The sequence below is a fragment of the Notolabrus celidotus genome, chromosome 11, assembly GCF_009762535.1.
Source record: "Notolabrus celidotus isolate fNotCel1 chromosome 11, fNotCel1.pri, whole genome shotgun sequence".
Lineage (NCBI taxonomy): Eukaryota > Metazoa > Chordata > Actinopteri > Labriformes > Labridae > Notolabrus > Notolabrus celidotus.
The window spans coordinates 19,101,779-19,126,370 of NC_048282.1; the positions used below are offsets into that span (position 1 = coordinate 19,101,779).

Genomic DNA, 24,592 nt, shown 5'->3' on the forward strand with positions numbered 1-24,592 from the left:
ACAGCACCAACCTCAAACTTTGACTGCTTCAAATGTGACCTTTCATCCTATGTGACAAACCTTTGTTGTGTTTGTTTCAGGTACATTTTGACCTTATGCCTCTCTGCAGTGGAAAATCTGTTTTGTCTGCTTCCACATAACAATTCCAGGTACAACACAAAAAGGGCTTAAAGAAACCTGACAGTGGAAATAACCATTTCAAAGCACAAGTAATAACAGACACATGTACAAAATGTTGACTAAAAAGTCATGGGGATATGAATTTGCTTTTTTACTAATTATTATTATGTATTTTTTATATTCTTTGTGTTGTGCCTCTTTAGTTGACCTAAGTGTTAATTGTTGTTTTTCTTATTTTCTTATACCACATGCATACAACATAGAAAAACTATATTTTGGCTATTTGTATTTACCACTTTTGTGGTTAATTTTGAAAAGTGGATTTGAGATGACTAAAGCCAATTATTAGTAGAAAGCCAAATCCCTTTCTATATACACATTTCTTACTTTGGTAAAAGGCATACTGTGAAGGCAAGAAATCTTTGTGAAATGAATAAGAGTCTTTCAATTCAAACTAGCAGGGATTTCTGACAGTTCAAACCTTTGACTGAAGGTTATTTTAACACCTCTTGCAGCCAACACAAGTTTTCTTTTTATCTGCCGCATTGACATTAACATCTTATGAGCCACCACCTTGACACCACACCAAATGCACTGCTTCTCTTTGGTTTTAGTGTTTTTATCTCTACTTGACGCTGCTTTTATAAACAAACACATTTTATTAATTCAGATAATTTAATAATTCAGAACAACTGGAGAAACGTGCATTCTCGTGGTATGTGCAGATTTTTTAGTAAAGAAGCAATAATCTGCTGGTTGACTGTGTGAATATGCTGGGCTTTGGCTGTGAATGTACAGCTACAAATAATTTATTTATTTATTTAAAAGGACAGTGAATATTAATGAACACTTCAGCGTTGCATCAATGTAAATATGCCAGAGTTAGCCATAAGGCTAAATTTCATCCGTAGTCCCCAGCAGGTCAAAACAGAATTTCTGACCACCAGGTACCGGACATCATGTTCCTCGGACAATTCCCTCAGATGTCTGTTTGTGATCTAATCAGGAACTTATTATTGGTCAGTATGGTCAGGACCAACACTCACTATTAGAGATCCTCCAGCAGGTGGCTTTGTCTTCTCTGTTTTATATTTTTGAATCTCAGTGTTTTAATGATTTTGCCCCAGGCTTTTGTAAATTATTTTGGAAAATTAGTCTGCATATGAAATCGGGCGATTACTTATTCAAAGAAATATAGGCATATAAATTGAAATAATTGGTATTTGCAGACCTAAGTAAGAGTCTCAGCAAAATGAATAGTGTAATCTTAAGTGAGGCTTACTGTGATTGTTTATTCTGAGAATAAAAAGCAAGTAATACTGAGCTGTAATTGTATTTTCAGGTACATTTTCAGGTACATTTTTAGCATTTTAAGGGATATGCACTGAGCATAGGCACTGAGATGTGTTATTTCTGACACCAGTTGTCCTAGACCTAGACTAATTAAACAAAGACTTTAAATTCTAAGAAAGTCGGGTCCACAACTGTTTTTGGTCTATCTTGACATCAATGTTAATCCAAAAACATTAATGAGGATCTATGAAATCGCATTTTTACGTTTTAATTTCTGTTTATTTTTTCCTCCTCATCTTCTTCTCCCTCTCCCCCTCCTCATCTTCTTCTCCCTCTCCCCCCCCCCCCCCCCCCGCCTCATCTTCGTCTTCTCCTCCTGTTTCCGGTGTTGGGTAAACCAGGAAGTAACTTGCTGCACTACACTGCAGCCACCAACCTATGCCACCGACCGGTATGCTAGAAAAGATTCACATGTGCACAGTCAACTTACATAATTATTCCAAAATGAACTACTGTATTTACATGCTTTACACCGTCGTAGTGCACATGTTACCTGATTACGTTTGCAGAACCGAAACATTTGTTTTAGAGTAAACTGTAAACTAAACCATAGCACACACAGCACCAAACCAATCATTCGTATCTAAAACGTAGCAGTGAACTTAAAGCCTTAAAACTTTACAATTTTCCTGTCATCATATATTAACCTAATTCTTTATTACCAACAGCTTTCTCTTTCTGTTTTGACATTAATACTAGAATGTGTTTATTGTGAATCAGAGCTTGTAATTCGAGTATTATACCACTAGATGGCAGTCGTGTACAGTTTTCATGTCAGCACTGCTGCTGTTTGCTGCATTGATTTCTGAGGTGAAGTGAATGGTTATCCCCCCCAAAGCACAAAACAACAGCTGTGATGATGACCTAAGGTAAAACACACGATGGCTGTTACATAATGTCACTGATGGCCTAAGCTTTTACAGAGTGTAGGGTTTTCATGTTTAGTGCTTCATGTTCCCTAAAGTCTATATGAGAGTTACTCTTGTGACAACAGTAACTTCCGAAACTGAAAATTGTCTGACATGTTTGCTTTGGGGAAAAAAAGTATTTTTTAACTTATTTGGAGGTCTTAAAAGTTTTTTGGCTTATTATTTATCAGAGCATCCAAGAAAGTTTTGGGTGAAATTCCTAGCATGACTGACCATGCAGGTGTTTGTAGGTAGCATCATTCATTTTCTTGTCACCTCTACTTCTCATATCTTATCTTCTTTTTTTCCTCAGAGAAGAATGAGAAGAAAGCTGATAAAAGAACAAGTCTAAGTGGACAGAACGATGCAGACAGGAAACCTCCCAAAGTTTACCCCACGTCCCCGCTACACAAACACAGGTCAGCACTAGCATACATTCATACCTTGACTTTGCAATCAAAACCCTTTTCCATTCATCTGACTCACATCTGCCTATTTATCTTCTCTCACAAGCCACCTTGTTCATCAAATGACCAAATTGTGAATCTACTGCACTCCAGCAAACTTGTCTTTAACTAAAAAGGATTTTCAAACAGACTTTCTGGTTGCTAGAAAAATGTGTATCTGGTAGCCTATCATAATCAGAACAATTATCCTATCAGGCTTACACACCCGTTTGTCTTTTAGAGGATCCAGATGCCAGTAAATATCATGACTAACAGCCTAGTGGAAGAAGGATGACATGCTTGGTGTTCGGAGAAGCTGCTCAGTGCAGCTGTACTCTGAAAAGGCTACAACATGCACATGATATTAATTAATACTGTTAACTGCGCCATTTCAATTACACAAAGAATGTGTTTATTTCCCAACAGCTGAGTGTCAACCAAGGACACACTCAGGTGCACTTAGAGTACATCTTTCTCAGTCCCCTCTGAGAAGTGGGGTTGAGGCTTTAGTGCCCTTTCATAATTTGCTATAATTTTAACTTTGTTATCTGGCCACTATCCTTATTGACAACAAGTATAATTTAATGTCACTTAATTCAACACAGTTGTACATAAAATCACAGCACATGGGGCTCCGGCTGAGTAGTGTTGTACACCCACACAATATTTGTTTGGGTGCCAGAATGAACTTTTTAGGGTGCAAAATGTACTGAAAGGTTGTTGGCACAGTTTGTGGGACAGTTATGGCTCTGGAAGCAATTAGCCCTCAAAGCTAGGGTGAGTATATTGCTGAGAGACAAGGGTGGGTAGAAGCTTTATCGTGTATGTGTGTGAGTTGGTGGAAAAACTGTAGAGAGAGAGAGACTGAGAGAGACAGAGAGAGAGAGAGAGAGAGAGAGAGAGAGAGAGAGAGAGAGAGACTAGGGTTGAGGTGGTTCTCTTATGCAAGCTTTTCTCAGTATGCATGTAGATTGGAAGATGTGTGGCTCCTGTGGTTGGCTGTCCCCTGTGTCACTGCCTTTAAAAAAACAGTTGCCAAGAGAAATGTCTTCTTTACAGGCTTTGGCTGCCAGATGCTGGGGATAATGGATAGGACTGCTGCAGGAAAGATGGAAAGGTGTGTGTGTGTGTGTGTGTGTGTGTGTGTGTGTGTGTGTGTGTGTGTGTGTGTGTGTGTGTGTGTGTGTGTGTGTGTGTGTGTGTGTGTGTGTGCAGCCAGCCACACAGATATGGAAGTGAGCACACACACACAGAAATACAAGCACACACTCACATACACATTTGCATTCTTTGTGGACAGGGATCACCATAATGCTGAAGTAAGGCTTGAATAATTCATCCTCAAGTCACTGTTGTACAACACACACACACACACATACACACACACACACACACAGTGTGACACACAGAAAAAGTATTAGACCTAGTAAGTCGTGTCTCACTAAGCCGCCATGAATGAGCGTACATTTTCAGCATGCCTACAGATGCCAGAGGTGCCACATTTTGTGCGAGTGCGCAAGACGCCTTAGGAGGGAATAGTTGTGTGTATGTCTGTGGAGCTGTGAACCAACACATGGGGCGCCAGTGCGTGAATGCGATAGTGTGTCTGCGAGCGGGAGAGCCAGTGACACAGGAATGTGTCATAGTTTCTGCAAGCCACTCAGCTCCTAAACTGCAGCAAATAAACATTCCTCCACTGCTGTGTCAGTGCTGAGTCCTCGCCCACTGTCGCTATAAAACACAGCTAGTAATTAAAACCATAAACTGAGCATTTCTCCCTTTGTCTCCAACGGTATTACTACATTAGAGATAATGGATCCATCCTTGGAGAATTTTCTCAGTGCTGTTTATGGTCTCAGAGATGGTATGTTGTGGTCCAGACGATGTCAGAGTGGGCAAGCAGATAAGAAAACAATCAGAAGCATCTTTATTTTGCAATACAGATAAACACAATTTATTGGTGTGGTGAGCTAGCACAAATTATCTGACATGTAGGCAAGCAAAACAGTACATAATTTTGCACAAAAACATATTCCCAATGTTTAACTGTTTAAGACACATCATTTAGATGAAGAGTGTTAACATTCATTACAGTCAGACACATTTCTGCAGTCTATCTCAGTCTGCCCTTTATGAGATGACTAGATGCAATTTTCATCCTTGCTGACAGGTGAAATGATGCACAGGCTCATGCTGTGTCACATGGATTCCACCACAGTTTGTGTTCCTGTCTCATGCGGACCTCAGAGCTGAAACGTTGCTGTGCTGTACCCATACATTGTCAGATGTCTGTAAACAAAATCCACTGTTGGTTGTCCTTGCCCTGAAATCTTTCCCTGTCATTACAGCTGTGTTTACAGGAGGACTAGCACTGTTTGCTAGCATGTGATCTCCCCAAGAGTATATGGTGGTTTACAGTCACACTCTGACGCACAGTTTCCCACCTGAAACGCTCAAACTTAGAGGGACCCATTTGGACATGTGACTTTATCTGTTTGTTGTCTTCTGTCTGGTCATTGCCAGGTTCACCATTCACAGATGAGTGATTGGGGACTTTTCTTTTGGGATAATTGTTCTCACCAAACTACTGCCTGCACTTACCAATTCTTTTGGTACTTAAGGCTAATTGCGCAGTGCTTGCAATGGACTGTTGATCACTTTTAGGTCTTGAATTAAAGGCGATGCTTCATGGTGATGAGGTGTTTATCTCTGCAGCCCTGAAATGAAAGAGTACCTTGTGTGCACAAGGGGTGGGAAAAAGTAGTGATTTAGCAATGTATCTTTGTCCGGATTCGTGTGCTTGATTATCATGTTGCCGAAATAAATCCTGCACTTTATCTTTTGGTGGTATTTTGTACTCTTGAAAGTGGATATTGTGATATATCTTTATGATTGTCTATTAATTGTTACGGAATATATGTATCACAATTTTATCATTGTGTTGGGCCATGTGTCAGGCATCGTATCGTATCAAAACTCACACAGTGTTGTAATCAAGCGGCAACCTCCGGTCTAAAAATATGAGTACAATGAGGAAGTGCTAAAAACTGCAGTTAATCAAGGATCCGCTTGAGGCTGGCTCCGGAAGTACTGGAAACTACATACACAAATTCATAAAAGACGATCTTTACAGCAGAAATAAACATGTTTACAGCCTGGCACAAAAGATGAGTGTAGTCTGGATAGCTCATTTCTCGATCGGCACACACTATACGGGGATGAAGTTTTTTCTAACGTGGTAATTTAGAAGATATTGAGATTACAAGTCTTCCAATGAGAGGCACAGCTGACTAGATTGACAGGCGGGAACACTGTAGCTGTTGGCTAGGAGGCTCAAAGCCCGCCTCTTTACATCACAATCGCAGCACTTCAGAAACAGATGGGTGACGTCACAGATACTACGTCCATATTTTATACAGTCTATGGTTGCAATGCATGGTATGATATGGTATGGTATACCGTAATGTATTTTATAGTATCATATGGTACTATGGTATCATATTGTGCTGTATTATGTTGTGACTTACCCTGAGTTTCCAACAGAGTTGAGTGAGCTGATAATCCATGAGTATTATCTCCCCATTTAGATATCCTTACGCTTGTGTGAGGAAAACTTTGCTACAATTTACAACACATTTATTCACATGTGAATAGTACTCGCATATCACAAGCGCACACACACACAAATACCGCAAATTTATATCCCTCCTACCTTAACTGCAGGCCTCGCTCTCTATCTTGCTCCACAGGGGCACAGAGCCTGACCACAGACATCACACTGATTGCTCACCATGGTCGAGTGGTCTGTCCACATTCCCACCCTGATTCACTATGCACAGAAAACCCAACAACGGAAAACAGCGGTTTGAGAGTGTCTGGAGGTTTGTGGACAACGTCAAGCGTCCGTCGTGTCTCTCCTAAATCTATCCTCCTCCGCATCCTTTCGACTGCTCTGCTGCAAACATGGAAACAGTCAAACACAGAGTCAAACTAATGTCTGTGGAATGTTTGAGACTGAAGCAAAGAGGGTAAAAAAGAGTGGAGAGGACACTTGAAAGCATTTATGCATGCTGTGATAACCTTCCCTTTTTTTCCTGTGTGACAGGTTGTGGCAGGTCGGTGGATGATGAAGTGATGGAGATGTTAGGAGGCCATGGCCATTGTGATGCTGGGTGGCTGTTACTCTGGAACTGCCATCTGCCCAAAAGGTCAGTTGCTAGGGGATGGTTCTCTTGGACCGTGTCTGCCTCCCAGCTGCCATGCGCACTCCCACACACACACACACACACACACACACACACACACACACACACACACACACACACACACACACACACACACACACACACACACACACACACAATCACTCACATATGTATTCATTGTTCCCTTGAAATGTGTATTGAATTTGAGTAATTTGGACCCACTGTTTTGACCGCTGTTAATCAACGCGGTCATTTTCTATTACTTTAGGTGAGGTTTAGTTGATTATAATTCTTTCTAAAATATGTGTGTAACCAGGCTGTAACTACATATCTTATTACGTGATTGCACTGTGGTCACTCAATGGCACCAAACAAATACTTCTGATTATTACATGAGCAGTGTAAGGGTGTTCCTGTCATAACACTACCCTAATCAATTTAACCTTGGCTCACAGTCTAATGATAGGATTACAATGAAATGTAGGTGCAGTTTAGAAAATCATGCCACATTGTCCATCACAACCACTGTGAGCAGCCTATCATTCAGTGCGGTGATCCAAACCCAGTGCTGAATTCTTTATCATACACCCTTCAAACTAAAGCTGACTCCACCCATTAGGCAGACATTTCCCAACAACTGAGCAGGAATTTTAATATCTGGATGCTCTGCCTTCATTGTGCCATATCACATTTGCTGTGTTACTGTCATTTTGGCAGGTGGGAAATTTTTTGCTTCCTAAGTCGCAATCATAAACACATTTTTTTTTAAGTGAACCTTTCGACCTCAGGTCAAACTTTGGATGTGTTGCTGTATTTCTTAATGTCAAGTTACTCAATTAACAAAAGTTTGACCCTTCACCCCCCAATGTCATGTCAGAAGTTAAGGGTCCTATAAAGACAATTTTAACCATTTTTGTGTAAAGAGGGGGGAAAAACTTGATATGAAACGTACAAGGTAACACTTGTGCCCTGGTCAAAACCAAAATCTGTTTGACACAACATCTTAATAACTGACACTGTAAATATTTCAGTATTGTGATTATAATGTCATGTAAATTATATGATCAGGAGATCAGTGGATGCTACTTTATTTTGTTATGATATTTGCAGTATGGTAGCAAACAGAAACTGAATCAAAAGGAGGTTTTTTTTAAATCTCCCCTGTCCCATCTTCCTGCTCTCCTTTCCCCCCCCCCGCCCTGACTCCCTCATCTCCAGCCTGTGCTTCTCCACTGCTCTTCCACAGACAGTGACTTTTTTGTGGTTGAAGCTGTTGTTTTTGTTTGTGTCCTTCTCACCATGGCTGCCTGCTCGCCGCCTGGCAGCCCCGTGTGTCAAAGGTGGCTGCAGCAGAACAGACTGTGGGAACAGCCGGTTAGCCTCCCCTGGTCCCCTGCTCCCCAACCAGAGGGGCAGCCATCAATCCAGCACTCCCCCTTGCTCCCTGCTCACACAAATGCCCAACCAAACACACACTCTCACAAAAAAAAAAGGCCTACAACGCTCACACCCTCTCCCAATAATCCTCGGAAGCAATTTCATCTCGACTCGGGTGGCGGCCCATTGTCGCCAGCCCCTTCAATCTTTCCTTATTAACTCTCGCTTTGTCCCGCATCCGAGCTTCTGGACTCATCTCTCCTACATTCCGATCGGTGCTGCTCCCAGCACTCCCAGGCAACCTCCATTCGCTAATCCCACTGCCTCCCCCACCAGCCGCCCCACCCCAAGGAACTCTTACTGCTTTTTTTTTTCCAAACCTGCCGATCACCTACTTACTGAGTAAGGTAGGGGCATTAACTCCATGGGTTTTCTGAAGGCAGAGTGTGAAGGCGGGGTGGGTGAAGGAGGAGGCGGCCACAAAGTGACTCCAGCCCAGACAATTAGAACAATGAGCAGGGCCTGTAGGGGGCTAACTCGCTGCGTCACGCCTGGACGGTGGGGTATTTTGTCAGTTTAATGAATTGTCCGTCAGGCCAGGGCCACATCGCAGGCTGCGCGGGGAGAGGCCAGCAGGGACCCAGACACTAAGTCGGTATTTATTACACTGCCTTTGTCACTAATTGAGCTAATTATCACTGACTCCTCAGCACTCCCACAGGCAGCACCCCCTCCACTCACTCTCCACCAGCTCTTCCACCTCACTCTCACGCCTGTTATTTGAACTCTACCTTCCTTCGTGTCCTCTGAAACCTTTTCTCTACTTTTTAAAAACATCTTTATGTGTCTCTGCGATCACCTTTGCTCACCTGTGACACTACAGGTTTGTGTCGTCTTCGCACACACACACATTTGAGCCACATCAGGTGATCACCTGTATTATTTAGTAATATAAACGCAATATCAAAAAAATCTTTGGTCATTTTCAATGTTTGAATTAATTAGCTCTAACTGGTTCTTGACACCCTCTTAACCTTATCGGGACTGCAGATGTAAAATTGTACTTTCTTTGAGATGCTGATCAATCGCTCTTCAGTTAATGTATTACACAACGTTGACACTTCTATTCATGCTACAAGCTCTAAGCATAACAGCCCCATGTGACCTCTCACTTTTACCCTCCAGCATCAAGACCATCATTCGGAAACTTCTCATCCTTGTCTTTGATCCTCTGTCTCACTGTCGGCTTTTACAATTCTAACTTTTTTCTCTCTTATCAGCTCCTTTGGTTGTTTGGGTGTGTAGCCCAGTGGCCTCACTTTGCCTCCACAGTGCTCTGTCTGGATGACCCTGGCTGCTCCTGTGCTGTGGTGTTCTACAGTGAAAGGTTTCCAAAATACAGTGGTTAGTAAGGTTGCCAGGGGCTCTAGGTTTTCATTACCCTTCATACTATTTCTTTACTTTTTTCTGACATTAAGCAAATGAAGCAAAACATTCAAAGCAGTAAATTCCTATACTGTTTGAAATAAGTGGCTGTCTGGGCTGGATAAGCAGGAGCCATCTCTGTGGTTGAGGGCACAGATGTAGTGGTGTTTTGTGAGCTGAAGAAAAAGGGCTCTTTGGTGGTGGTAATAGGATTAGGCAAAGGACACCCAGGGACAGGCTTATACGTTCACTTGGTTGGTTGTCTAAACTTTCTCGAACACAGAAACTACAACAGACATAAAGGCATCTTTTGACACATTCAGGACGGCAACTTAATTGAAAATATAGACTTTATTGTTCTATCGTACAAAACAAAACCAACTGGAGCCTAAATCTTTAGATTTAAATCTAAAAAAAGTGTTTTATTTTACATCTCTCTATAACAGTATAAAATCCTCAGAAATAAATATTTTTTATTTACACTAATACAAAAAAGGTAAATATTCAGTGCATGAACACAAGTGGTTTTTTTTTACAGGAAACAAGCAAGGAAGTGAGTTCTGTTTCTAGAAAGAGTTGGTTTTGTGTAAGCTACATCATACTTAAAATAGAAAAGGGCATGAAATCAAAGCATCTTCTGACTTGACACTAATGATAGAGTATTCTCCAGCCACTGACGGCTCCATAAACCCAGAAAACTTAGAAATTACATCATTATAAATATATTCATATATTTAATATTTACAACATTTGGTTCTCTTAGCTGATATACAGTATACGTTCTTCCACAGAGGCTGTATTCTTACACCATTTGCCTATTTCAAACCTGCTACATTTATGTATTAACAGGTATTTGGTGTCCTTTTTTTATTTCAATGTACGTATCAGCATGGCACTCATTTAGAGATCACTATGAGACCCTGCAGAAAACATTTCATTAATTCTTAAATACTGACTCCTCACATTTGATAATGTACATCTAGCTGTGCCATGGTATTCAGTGTATAGATAATACATTCAGATTACATCCCCTTAGTAAGATCTGTTCCATTGTTCTATTTTCCTGGCGAGGATTCATCCCCGTCATATAACATCAGGATCATCCTGTGGTAAGTCAGTGTGGCATATCAGGGTTAAGATGTGTTCATCTCTGCAGAAATCTAAATAAAGGGGTGAATGTGGTGAGGAAATTACAAGTGGTTGGGCTGTGTCCATGTGCTACGTACACACATGAAGAACAGAAAGCCCATCCTTGGAGATAAACTGCACAGAGTTTCATGTGAGAGAAGCTGAACTTCAGCAAAAAAATTCTGAACTGTTTTTCAAATGTAATATCCCTACAAGGTGTTAAACCATGTTTGTGGCTATCTGGCCCAAAGAATATCTGTGTAACTTTGTGCCTAGTTGCTGCCCTCTGTGGGGGGGAGAAAGAGGTTCTTTTACTACCTTGACACAGCAACTGATTCTCCACTGCTTTATTTTTCTCTCCACATCTACTTTTGTTATTCTACAGTGTAAACTCCATGACAAATATGGAGGGTTTACATTCCACGTGGATGGTTGTGGTGTTTAAATACCCTCTCAATATTGTCCAGGATCATAGGCATTTAGCAAGCACATATACTTCATCTATACCCTGTTCACATATTTGTGCTTTTCTTCACCTCCCTCTTTAAAAACACTGATTGAATTTTTGTGCCGGAGAGTTCCCTGTATCAGTTTACCCGCCTTGGATCTTTCTATTTTTTACCTAACACCTCAAATCACCTACTTGCTAGTGGCTCCCTCAGCCAGCTACCTGTTTAACTAAGAAGGTCTTTGACTAAATATTCACTTGGTTGTCCACCTGTGATCATAGACACTGATGTAACGTCCGTGTACTGGTGCAGTTCAAACAGCTGACATGGCAGCACCAGTGGAAGGTGCAGTGACAGCGTTCAGTCACACTCTCAGTCCGGGTGTTAAACCCACGTCCACAGCAGAGCAGCTCACATCCGTCCAGGCCCGGAGAGGAGCTGTTGCATGTTCTCCCAGAAGTTCCCAAAGTGCCAGATTTCCCACTGTTGGAGCAAAAGTTTGGTGATTTCTCAAAATAGACAAGGTCCATGGCAGAGGGTGGTTTGTGGGCAGGGTTTTCAGGCTCCAGATGTCTAGGGTCAGCTCTGTGCGAGGCACGGTTGCTTCCCTTGTTGGCATAAACAACTCGGGATGCACCGTCAAAGCGGTCCTTAAGGAAGTCTCCAACTGTGCGGAAGCTTGGCAGACGCATCCAACAGGTGCGCACGGTGCAGGAGCCAGACATGCCATGACACTTACACTCCTGTCGCATCTCTGATGACACAGTCTGTAAAGAGAAAGAACAAAGACTTGTTGTAAAACCTTAAAAAGTAAAACCAGATCTGATCCTAATCAGCAGAGCTTCTAATACTCACCATTCTTCCAGCCTCATTGTTGTGTAGGTTGGTGAGGTAGCGTAGATCTCTGCCTCTCTCGCTGGAGTCCACAAACTCACGGCTGAACATTCGTCCAAAGTCCACATTGTCGCTGCAGCCCCCCCAGTGCCAGTCTGGCCCTCCAGGACCTCTGCGCCGATAATCGCATGTGCACGATTCAATGGCCCCTTCTGAGCAGGAGCGAGCCACAGCATGGGTCACCCCTGCACTGGTAATGGCAAATACAAATGCTGTCTCTCGGCAACCTGAAAAAACAACATCAAAACTTCACATTAGAACCTTATCCAGCTACCCATACTTTGCCAATTATTTGCCCCAAATTGTAAGGTATTTGCAAACAAAGCCATTTAGATGGGAACTAGAGATTCCATTACACCCAGCTCAAAATTGTCCCAATATCGCCTGGCAAGACAGACACAAAACGCTCACCACGATTCACAATTTTGCCAAAAACTGCCGGGCTGTGGGTGGTCGGGCAGTTCCAGCGCCGGTTGCGGAACTGCCACTTGCACTCCTTTATGGCGGTGTGCAGCCCAGCGGCGATGGCATGCAAGATGCCAGGATTCTGCCGAATCAGCCGGCGCTGGCGTCGACTCAGGAGGGCCAGGCTCGGGTCCAGGACCAACTGCACGTTCTTGGAGTTGGTGAGGAGGTTGGATGAGGAGGCTACATTGACAATGCCCCTGGCACAAGGAGAGGACAAAGGAAATCAGAGTCAAGGAGCTGGAAGTTTATTCTGGCAGTTAAAGAGGATCCTTCTGTGACCCTCTTAAATGGATGTCCCTTGGCATCTCATGAGTGTCTGCGCCTTTTAAAGAACAGTTTTGACCAAGTTAGACTATTACCCATGTTTCAAGATAGTGAAGAAAGCTTCCACCTTGGTAAACTACATGAAACTATATTTCTTACCTCTTTATTAATCTCTTGGATCAGATCAAATGTGTTGGATCCATGAGTAGAATATGACACTCTATAAGAAGAGTGAGTTAGACTGTTGCATATTAGAGTAGCCTTTGTGCATAGAGAGTGCGTAAAGGTCTAGTTTCAATGACAAACATTCTGGTCCAAATCTCCTAAGGGATTTATGAGCAGGCCTTTATATAGTCGGCCTTTTATCCTGTAAATATAGAATTTCACCTGACAAATGAATGCACTTAATGTATTATGGCTAAAATGATAATCATGCAGAAAAATTATCAGATAAATATTGTTTAGATTTCACCAGATAATATCTGAAAAATATTGAAGTTGAAGGATTTGTTTCTTGGCAATATCTGTATCTAAATATGGCACCTGTGCTGTGCAATTACTGCACCTGAAATGTACTCATTCTGGAAATAAGGATGCAGATATTTGAATGTCAGTGCACATGCTGTATCATTTTTCACTTTGTGCTGGAGCATTTTTTGAGATTACTTTGTTAACCACTTTTAAATTCTCGTGCAGTGTAAAAGGCTGTGTCTCCTGGTAAGCATTATCATCCGGAAAGGCGGGCAAGCCTTGGCCTGTTACAGGGCTGACCCAGACAGTTGTGTGGTGAGGCCTTAATAATATAATAATGTCGTCTTCTGGGTGTTTTCTCCATTCCTAAACTCCGCGGTGTCTCCTTCTGTTCCTGGATGTTTTCAGGATTTTCAGCTGACAATTTAAATATTTGGAAAGTCGTGCCTTTTTTTTGCTCGTATTCTGTCTATCTCATGCCACCACAGAAACGACAGAATCTTTCGTTAAATCATTATGTCCACAAAACCCAGCCCACAGTTTATAGATTTTTAAACAAGCGAGACAATGCGCCCACTGACGCGAAACCATACAGATCCGAATTTAATTTTGTTTTCTATAACAAAGTATTGCAAAATTGGCAGTTGTAGGTCGCTGTATTGACAGAGGGGTGTACAGTATTAAATTAACAGGACCCTGGATAAGACCTGGGATGGGAACCCTGTCAGCTATGTAATAAATCCATATTTAATTTATCCCACATTGCACAGAAAATGCAGAATCGCGTTCAAACCACACTGACCAAAAGTTAGGAAAGCGGAGAGAGGGAGAGCAAATTAAATCCACCACAAAGAAAAGTTAAAACTGTAATTATTACTAAATATAATTCGTTCATTGTTAAACAGCCTGTTGTAGCTAATGTCTCTGGGTGGACGATAAATTAAATAGTTCACAACTGAGCTCACGTGGAGAAATTTGGAAACGAGTACGAAAAAGCCACAAGCTTTAATATCATGCGGTTGCTCTTTTTTTCAGAGGCTGAACAGAAGTTGAACACAGTGCCAAAACTAACACATTATTTCCAGCATGCAGCATAGACTGTGGTCACAAAATAAAACTCGTGCCATGGCGCGGGGTCTTCCCCCATTTGAACCAGAGTTAAACTAGAAGTCTTTTTTTTTTTTAATGTTAGGATGCTGAAACTGAATGAATGCAGCATCACAAGCTGCTTCTGGCAAACTCACCACCACCGGCCGCTGTTGTTGACGGCCCCTGTGCCTGAGAGCGAGGACACCAGTAGGATGCACGCGGCTTTAACTCCTAACAGCAGCGCGAGACTCCTCATTTTGTCTGCAGGTCAACTATAAGGAGGACAAAGTCAATTAACTTTTTGTTTTTGTCATGCAAATTTGTAACCTGGTTGTAAATTGAGTTGACAGTCATTTATCTGAAGTCTGTAGGACAAATATGAACATGTTATAACATTAAACGTAGCACAAAATCAACAACCTAAAAACAAAGAAATAAAAACAAGGGTCTGGCAATGCATTTTTTCTACTCTGTCAAAAATGACACATGCTTTAACACTTGTGAATAGTGTTCAAAATGACCATGCTGCAAGGTGCGTACACTCACCACGCCACAGTCCGGTGAGAGGTGTTGAAAGGTGAGAGAAGCAGGCAGCCCCTAATTGACTTAAATTGATTTTGAGTGCAGACAGGTTGCTAAATGATGTGAAGTGTCCAGACAGGATGCTGCTGCTGCTGCTGCTGCAGTCCTCTTCACTCTGTCTCTCTCAGTGATGCTCTGCACGGCGCATTGAACGCGTGGGACAGTCCCGAAGACTTGATCCCCTCGGTGACTGATAGGCAACACATTCTTCTCTTATTGAGCGCTACGAGGGGAATAAAAAAGGGATTTGCTGCTCTCATCTCCCTCTGTTTTTTTCGGCGCCTTTTCAATAGGATTTGAGGGAGGGATAGTTAATGCTCTTCATAGGGCGCACAATGAATAAGGAAACACAACTGGGCAGAAAAGAAAAAGGAAGAGAAAAAAATAGGGCAATCCACAGTGTTGCGCATATTACTTGTGGAATCTCACGGTCATCACAGAATCGATTCCCCTATAAATTTATGCGGCTGAGAGTTTTTTTTCCTACTGGCCATGCGCTTTCCTCAACATCCAGCCTTGCAGAGAGGAGAAGAGCCCGTGAAGCTGTGATGTGTTGGTGCAGATGCTGTGGGTGCGCCCTGGTTTGGTGCTCCGCCGCTGCTCAAAGCTGGTGTCTCGGTGCAATACAGTTACAGCGGAATATGAGCCATCCAGAACTGGCCTTTTTACCCGGTGGTTGGATTAGCCTACTCCCTAACCGCATCTCCTCCTCCTCTCTCTAAATGCGCTCTCAAAATGTGCAGTGACTAAGTACATTTCGTCTCCTTCCAACACTAATCCCTCTACAAACACAGCCTCGTTTTACATTATTACACCTATTTAGTCATTAGTTAAATTTCATGAGGTGCTTTCTACGAGGGTCTCAGAGACTGATTTAGATGGGGCCCGATAAACAAAAGTGTCACCATTGAGAGACGCACGCGCACACGCACATCGGAACTTGCATGCAGAAAGAAGCAATAATAAGCTCTTCTAGTTGTCAACTGTAACTATAATAACTCACACTGCCTGCTGGGCTACTTAAATATTTTCTCGAACGCGCTGGAGATGAAATACGGTTTCCAATCAGAAGTTTGATGTATGATGAACCAGGAAAAGATGGGGGAAGAGTTGGAATAAAAACCATTCCGAACATCTGGCCTGCAGACCTCCCTCGACGCACATGTAACGCAGTGTAATCACAGCTTGAGCCACTTTGTGGCATCTCCATCTAACCTCAGACTAGGGGCAGGCTTCAATGTCCCCAGACTTCTCCGTATATCGGTTCATAGGCGAATGTTTCATTATGTGACATTTATCTGCTAATTTGCATGCTCCACATTAGTCGCTGCAGCGGTTGGAGCTTCAGTAATCTCTCCCCCTTTCCTCTCCATCTCTCTCTCCCTGTCGCTCCTTCAGATTTCAGATGACAGTTAAAGGAAGTGGGCTTTTGTAAAAGGGCTTTAATGACAGCCATCCTACGTTGATACTGCAGCCCTGTGTGAAGGTGCTCAAACGGGTTTCCTGGAGCAGTCATGCGACTCCGAGCAGATTAGAGCTTCAATCCGGATAAAGGGGGGCCTTTTATATACAAATCAACTTCAAATCACTTTTTAAGCCACTTAGATATACACGCCAAGGCAGAATGCTAATGCACTTTTCATTGCCGCAGCTTAGGGAATGGAAGGAGATTAGATGAATTGGTGTCACTATGCGAACCGTGTTCGAGGGGGGTTTTAACTTAATTTTATGAAAGTAACCCAGAAGCACCTTGTGGTTTGCAGCAGTAATATTACATTTTTTAAGAATCTTTTCTTGGAAAGCAATTTTAATTTGTGCATAAATTCACAGTTTCACTTGAGGAAAGATTGACCTGTTGATTCAGCAGCAGTTTGTCGTGCGTAATTTGTATCAATGTGGCTGATTCCATGCTCAGCCGCCACATTACCTCAACAAACTCATCAGAAGGCCCGAGCGTCTGGTTTCATAGGCCTAGTTGTTACTGAGCATGAAAAAAACGAATTTGAATTGATGATTGGGATGCTGTTTGCTGCGGACTTAAATATGCACAAAGAATTAAGGCCTGCTGCCTTACATGCAACTTGTAGCCGTCTTGATGCACCCATCCGCCAGTTGATTTTTTTTAAAGGAGCATGTCATAATCTGATAAATAATCCCAACAATCAGACGTGTCATTTCAGTAATATATGCAAGTTATTCCATCCTCTGAAATAAAGACTTTGCGGTGACAAAGTGAAAGTTGTTTCAAACACAACAATAAAGAACAGCCGCTGTGATGGAGGTGGGAGGAAGGGGGAGCACATGACTAAAAACAGTATTGTTGGAGGGTCTGTTAGCGGAGCCGCCTGCCTGCTGCTGCCTCCCTGTCGTACAGTGGAACCAGCAGCCCGCCCCTCCCCCCATTCATCATTTTACTCACCCCTTTATGAACAAAATCTGCTTTGACTTTTCATATTTTATGTTGTCTGAGCCCTTCTTTATGCTCTTATTCAGAGAAACTGAAAAATATACCATAGAACCAACTTACTCATCGATATAAAGTAAGACTTTATGCATTCATATTTGTATATCTTATTAAATATATTTATAGGATTAAGTTATTTGGATTAACTGCCGACATTTGTCTGTTCTGCGCACGCTGTACAAAGGGTTGCTCGTGCGTAAACGGTTGGCGACGTTCTTTTACGCGTGAATAAATAAATGCAATCTCAAATAATAAAATGATCAACTGGTTATCCAACTTTCATATTGGCCAATATTTGTGCAAACAGCCGCCTGTAGAGGCATCTCCTCCCCTCCCCTCTTTTTCTCCCCCCTCCCGTTTACTCTCGCCCCCGAGCTCCTCTGTTCTCCGTCCTCATTCTTCGGTCGTTTGGCGGTGCATCGATAATACTGCACTCTTCTTTCTTTTTGATAATCTTTTTTTTTTTCAGCACAGGACTTGATCAACAGCGTTTTAATGTCACGCCGCGACAGACGCTTAACAAAATGGAGCTATCAAACAAACTCCGTTGGGACCAATTCCTGATTTTGGCAGCAGCACTTCTGTCACCTGCGTTAACGTGAGTCCACATGAGAGCTCCAGAAGAGTTGATAGAGATGCGGGTTTTGGGTACAAGGAATGCGACAAGAGTTGAGGGAAGTTACTGTTTGTGACTGGGATTTAAATATGTAACATATTTAGGTTAAAAGTGAAACATCTGCCTCTGGTTTGGGAGGCTGATTTGGTGTAGTATTGAAACAATAGAATCCATGTTTACTAATTTTGTAGTCTTTTAGAAGTCTGATCAATGCCACAAAGAATTCATAAATCCCTCTGTTATTTCTTAAATAGATACATTTAGTGATGTACTCTGCCTCTGGGAACATTCAGCTAGATGATCTGTTTGGAATTATATTTTTTCCTGCTGTAAGCAAAATCAGTTGAAACAATGGAGCAAATAGTTGTGCAATTTATTATCACATTTATTGCTCAGTGTATTCAGCAAATCTCTTAGAGATTAGATTTATTTGGAACTACATCTTTCTTAAATCTTTTTATGCTTAACTGTCCAGAACATCCATCTTGCCATTGCTGCATACCTCTCTGAATTTGACTAATGAACTCCTCACTCTATGATGACCCCCCACCATCCTCAAACTCTTCCCCCCTCTCACCCCCTGCAGGGTGCTGTGTAATGATATCCTCAGCCTGAAGGTGGCAGGAGATCCGGTGCTAACCCCCAACTCAGTTTGCCTCAGGCTGGCAGGCCTCAGTAAGCGTCAGATGCGGATGTGTGTGCGCAGCCCAGACGTGACGGCCTCTGCTCTGCAGGGCATCCAGGTGGCCATCCACGAGTGCCAGCACCAGCTCCGAGACCAGCGCTGGAACTGCTCTTCCCTGGAGGGCCTTGGCAAACTTCCCCACCACAACACCATCCTCAACAGGGGTGAGAGCCTGGTGAAGCTGTTGATGGTCAAATGAGATTGCTCTGGTCAGACACACAAAACTGTTTTAGAGCTGTACTGTTTGTATTTTGCAATCGCCTGAGTGTGTATCTCCTGCTCCCAGGTTTTCGTGAGAGCGCCTTCTCTCTGGCTTTGCTGGCAGCGGGTGTGGCTCACTCTGTGGCCACGGCCTGCAGCATGGGCAAACTGCGGGGGTGTGGCTGCGAGGCCAAGCGTCGCCAGGACGATGACAAGATCCGGCTGAAACTCACACAGTTGCAGCTGCAGACCCTGCAGAAGGGCGGGGTAGGCCTCGGCATGGCACGGTCATTACCCCCGGAGCTAAACAGTCACCATGGTGACCTGCCCACTAACCTGCGCTCCAACCACCCGTCTGCCCTACTCAAGCCTTTGCCAGATGAGCTGATCTCCATGCAGGAGACCTGGGAATGGGGGGGCTGCAGTCATGACGTCCGTTTTGGGGATCGTTTTTCCAGGGACTGGCTGGACTCCAGAGGGTCGCCAAGAGACATTCACGCTCGCATGAGGATACACAATAACCGCATCGGACGACAGGTGAGTGATATGTTGTTTACTGTTTTTAATGTTCTTCAGAGTGTAGTTCCATTTTCTGTGGCTCAATTTATCTTCAAGCTTTTCTTTGCCTTCCTTATTTTCTTACATCATATATCTTTCTCTACACAGATAGTAACTGACAACATGAAGAAGAAGTGCAAATGTCATGGCACATCAGGGAGCTGCCAGTTTAAGACCTGCTGGCATGTGTCTCCAGAGTTCCGGCTCGTGGGCTCTATACTTAAGGAAAAGTTTCTGTCTGCCATCTTTGTCAACTCGCAGAACAAGAACAATGGGGTTTTTAATCCCCGGACAGGAAATGGCGCCAGTGGGAGCTCAGGGGGACCCAACGGAGGGCGTCGCAGAAGCATGTCCAGAGAGCTGGTGTACTTTGAGAAATCTCCTGATTTCTGTGAGCGTGACCCGTCTGTGGACTCTCCGGGCACACAAGGACGCATCTGCAACAAAACCAGCTACAGCACAGACAGCTGCAGCTCGCTCTGCTGCGGACGTGGACACAACATCCTGAAACAGACACGCAGTGAGCGCTGCAATTGCAGGTTCCACTGGTGTTGCTATGTGTTGTGTGAGGAGTGTCGCCTCACAGAGTGGGTTAACGTGTGCAAGTAGATTCCAGTTTTCCCAGTCCCAGCTGCCTTTACCCACCCAGGACTCAAGATGGCGAGCCTGTCCCTTCGCCCACTCCTGTTGTTTGAGTGTTTGTTTTTGCTCCTTGTGTAACTCTGCCAGAGAATCTGTTTATCCTCCCCCCCTTTCCTTTTTTTCAGTCCATCATCTGGGATCTATTTTCTCTTTGTAGCCGCTGTTATTCTCATAATGCCAAGTCAGAGATTGAAGAGGTGACTCATGTCATTTGTCTTGCCGTGGTCTGTTTAGACGCTGCCCTCTCAGCCATGAAAACGGCGCACAGTCCGTCTTTTCTATCCCACACAACAAAGACAAGTATCAGCAGAGAGGCATTTCTATTTCAGTGTCTACCTGCTGACTTATCTTTCTGTACAGTAGCTATGTATTTTAATGTGTAAATGTATATTTGTAAATGTATTATTATTAATATTATTATAGGGTAAGGCCCTTGCTTTTGGTCTTAGTTGATGGCACTCTTCATGTTCTGAACTACCTAAAATGTAGTATCAGCTATCCACAAGTGTGGCTGTCAATGCACTGATGTAGTACCAATTTGATGCCACCCCCTTAGTATGTCAACAGGTTTATTATAAATTAACATGCAACAATAACATAAAACAACTGTGCAGTGCTAGCGGACAGTGTAATGCTAGTAAAAAAAAACAAGTTGTCAGCAATCAATGTTTTTCTAGCAATAGTAATGATATTGTTTTGATCTTTTTGTCTCACTGTGATCACTTGAGTAGCTGGTATCAGCCAGCACCTGATGATAGGAATCACATCATGAAAAAGTCAAAGATAGTCTCTTTCTAAACCATTAAAATACATTTATTTACACAGCATTTTAATGTGAGTGGATATCTATAGTATGTGCATCCAAAGAGTAAAAACAAACTATTTTTTTAGTCCAGGAAGTGTTGTATTCTCTACAATTCTTTGATACTGAAGTCTTATTAGTAAGCAGAAAACGGTCTTCTTAAATAGTTCAAACATGCTGTCTCAATGTATCACCTTTAATGATCCTCAAGACATTTACTCCATGTGTATCTTTTGCATGACAATGGCAAGATAAAGGGCAGTACTTTGTGCTTTTTGAACAGCTGTTCCTTTTAATGGAAAAGTTTCTGACAGGACAGGAAGCAAGTCAGCTTATCAAAGCTGGTAAACTTTAAATCTCAAGACAGGCGATTTGATATTACATCTGTTTTGGAAACGATAATAATTCCTTCAAGAGAGTGGTTGTTCGTGTTAAAGCTGATTAGACTTCATACCAATATTTTGACAGGAATATGCTTCCTCTTTAAAGAACTGTGATGTGATGTGTGTCACTTTCCTATGAAACCATGACTGCGCTCTAGTTATTCTGTTTTTGCATTCGTTTCCATTGGTTGGATAACTCCTTAGATTCTTCCCACATGTAGGACATGTCAGAGTGAGGGATGGACCTGCCTAAGTCCTGAACTGATGCTTAAGTGTGTGTGATTGTGTGTGTTGCTGTGTAAATGGGGGGGGGGGGGCAAATTCTACGCACTTCAGATTTGGGAGGTGAGAGCCTTTTTTATAGCCACTTCATGCTGAGAGAAGAACTTTTTATGGCCGCAGGATATTGTTTCCTTAAAGTATGACTTTTATTACTGGAGAGAAGCATCGAGAGAGTGGAGAGTGGGGGTGATTATACCAGTCTATGCTTTTTGAGGATCTGAGGGGATCATCTGTCTAAGGTTCATAGCCAAGTAGGGGCTTCGCTAAACCACGTGGAGCACAGTGTCGCGTGTTACCTGGGAGACAGACTACACAAAAAATAAACATAGGCACATAAACACATGAATGCATTCATGTGCAAAGACACTTACATAGAAAAGCTGGCACAGATGCACAATCAGAAACATGCAGGCTGTTGCACATAAATGAAGTGTCAGGCAGCACTCCTGGTGACCTGAGTGATTTGCACTCTCAGTCTAGTTACAGTGCAGATTTAGCCAAACTCCAATGTCAACACCTGACTGGATTTATGACTGCAGCATTCCTAGATATCTTCAAAGATCTAAGCTGTCTCCTGGGGACAAAAACCCTCTTCTGCCATTTTGGATTTATTGCAAATTAAATCTTGTTTGCATGGACTTGAGTAAATATCTCTCAACTACTGAGGAATGGCTGCGCTTGGTAGTACTTTTTTGTCTGTTTAATATTTAGCTAGAGAATAAAGGAAGACAGCGACGGGTAAGGAATGATAAAGAAATGGATTTCTGGTTTGCATTTCTTCATTCTTCTATCATTTCAGCCTGGAGCTGCTGCAAAAGAGAATTTCCTGTCACTGTTTCTCCCCATGTGTGAGACAGAGGTTGGTGGACGGCCTGCAATTGCTTTCTCTCCCTTCATGCACTCCTTTTTCTCTCTTTCCCTGATCTCCCCCTCATTGCTTCAGACAGAGACACATGCATAGCAACACATTGACTGCCCCCCCGAGTAATGACAACCAGACTGGGCTGAAATTAAAGAGAGGGAGGCAGAGAGAGAGGAAGTTAAGAGAGATAAAAGTTACCCACTTTGATTGACAGGATGATTATATGTATGAAGTAAAGCGATTTAGTGTGTTTAGTTGGATATAAAGATGGGGAGATAGATCCTTACTGTACGTACAGCGCAGATGCACAAGCAAAGGACAAATGGGGTATGGAGAAGGGGGTGAATAAAGTGTTCTCTGTATAAATACATGCCTCAAAACATCTGCTTCCCAACTCCCCTTTCATTTTTGATGTGGGACAGGCAGAGAAGGAGAGCGGGAGAGAGAAAACACAAGGAGCCAGCTACCCAGAACATCAAAGCCCCTGCCCTCAATGTGCAGGCCCTCATTAGTTCAGCTAGCAGAACCAACGAGACTTGTGATTGTGTTTGCTGGGGTGCACGCTGGCAGACACTTCAGAGGAAAGGCTCCTTTAAGTCATAACTCCACACCCCACCTCTCCTGCCACCACCCGAACCCGCTGTAACCCCCCTGTAACCCTCTCAAAACAAAAAAAAAAACTCCTCGCTCACTCAAACTCTGCAGGCGCCCCCACTATCCACTCCACCCCATAATCTGGTCTGCAGCTGCAAACATCTGCTCCCCTCTTTATTCCTCTGCCCTTACCGCTGAATTGATAAACACATCTATCACCAGACCACTAACTGACACACAACAGAGAGGAAGAGGGAGGCCAATGTTGGATGCACCTGTGGCTGAGGAGCTGATTTCAGGCATGTCTCTCAGTCAGTATGGATTGGTTTTATTTGATGGTTAACGGGTTAAACCCACACCTAGGAGGGAGGTAGAGTTCCTTCCTCACTCCCACATGCATTGTCACCTTTAAAGCCACATGAAAGCCTGTATCATCTTATTAGATATCTAACACATGACACAAATCAGTAATCAAGGGTAGTGACCTACAGTAATATTAATTAGACCTACGTTGTTGTTTCTTTTGCCCTGTCACCACCTGTCATTATCTGTGACACTGAAGAGCGCTGCCAGGAAGTATCACTTGGCATCCGATTACAGTCAACCACTTACTTATTCATTAGCATGATTCCTGTTTTAATTATTCAAGCATGTTTGCCTGCAGACTCTCTTCCCACTTTCATATCTTTTAAGTTGTTAGTATCTTGATGAAACAGCAACGATACAGCTATCAATACACACACAATACCAATTTGCTGGAAAGATTATTTTCTGTATGGATTTACAGTATTTCTCAGTTGCTAAAACACTAAACCTTATTGTCTGAACCAAATTTCTTAGCGGCCTGAACCCACGTATTGAATCAGTCTTTTGGCAAAACCAGAAGCACTTTTCACCTGTTACACACAACCTGCAAACACATTCTCACTCACTAAAACACATGTTGCACTGTGATGCACTTGTGTTGCATAATGATAATCACAGGTAGCAAAAGTTAAACACATTTGAAGCACAGGTGTCACAGCTTAAACACAACCATTCAAAACTGATCACACTTGTGGCTAATTATGTGAGGAAACCAATATAAGCCAGTTCAGAGAGCACTGGTTGTTGAAGGTTGAACAATGGACTGAAATAATCTGAGAGGCAGAGGAAGAGTGAGGTGGTCGAGGAGGAAGAGGAGGGAAGTGAAATCGAGAAAGACAAAGAACAGTAACTTCTGATGAAATCTGAGCTACTGTGATAGACCATGTTCTTCTCATTTATTGTTTTGACTTTATTTATACAGGTGCTCAATTCAAAGAGGATTCATTTAGCCTTCTGT

The 24,592-nt window shown here is 42.7% G+C and overlaps 2 protein-coding genes across 6 annotated transcripts; one reads left to right on the plus strand and one right to left on the minus strand.

Moving 5' to 3' along the window:
- The first annotated feature begins 104 nt into the window (after positions 1–104).
- Positions 105–21,172, plus strand: wnt10b (wingless-type MMTV integration site family, member 10b). 5 transcript variants are annotated; one of them, XM_034695307.1, is made up of 7 exons: positions 1,830–1,864; positions 2,223–2,342; positions 2,695–2,800; positions 6,933–7,035; positions 18,846–19,108; positions 19,231–19,682; positions 19,812–21,172. In XM_034695307.1, exons 3-7 carry the CDS (start codon positions 2,746–2,748, stop codon positions 20,310–20,312), a joined length of 1,374 nt encoding a protein of 457 aa, XP_034551198.1. In that variant the 5' UTR covers positions 1,830–1,864; positions 2,223–2,342; positions 2,695–2,745; the 3' UTR covers positions 20,313–21,172. The 5 variants fall into 5 exon arrangements, with proteins under 5 accessions (XP_034551199.1, XP_034551197.1, XP_034551200.1 ...); XM_034695308.1 differs by lacking the exons at positions 1,830–1,864; positions 2,223–2,342 and adding an exon at positions 105–149; XM_034695306.1 differs by lacking the exon at positions 2,223–2,342 and having other exon boundaries at positions 1,773–1,864.
- Positions 11,295–15,242, minus strand: wnt1 (wingless-type MMTV integration site family, member 1). The gene is made up of 5 exons (XM_034695311.1): positions 15,144–15,242; positions 14,753–14,869; positions 12,717–12,970; positions 12,267–12,532; positions 11,295–12,178 (listed from the first exon to the last, which is right to left on the minus strand). The coding sequence occupies exons 2-5, from the start codon at positions 14,851–14,853 to the stop codon at positions 11,687–11,689; spliced, it is 1,113 nt and encodes a 370-aa protein (XP_034551202.1). The 5' UTR covers positions 14,854–14,869; positions 15,144–15,242; the 3' UTR covers positions 11,295–11,686.
- Positions 21,173–24,592: the final 3,420 nt, after the last annotated feature.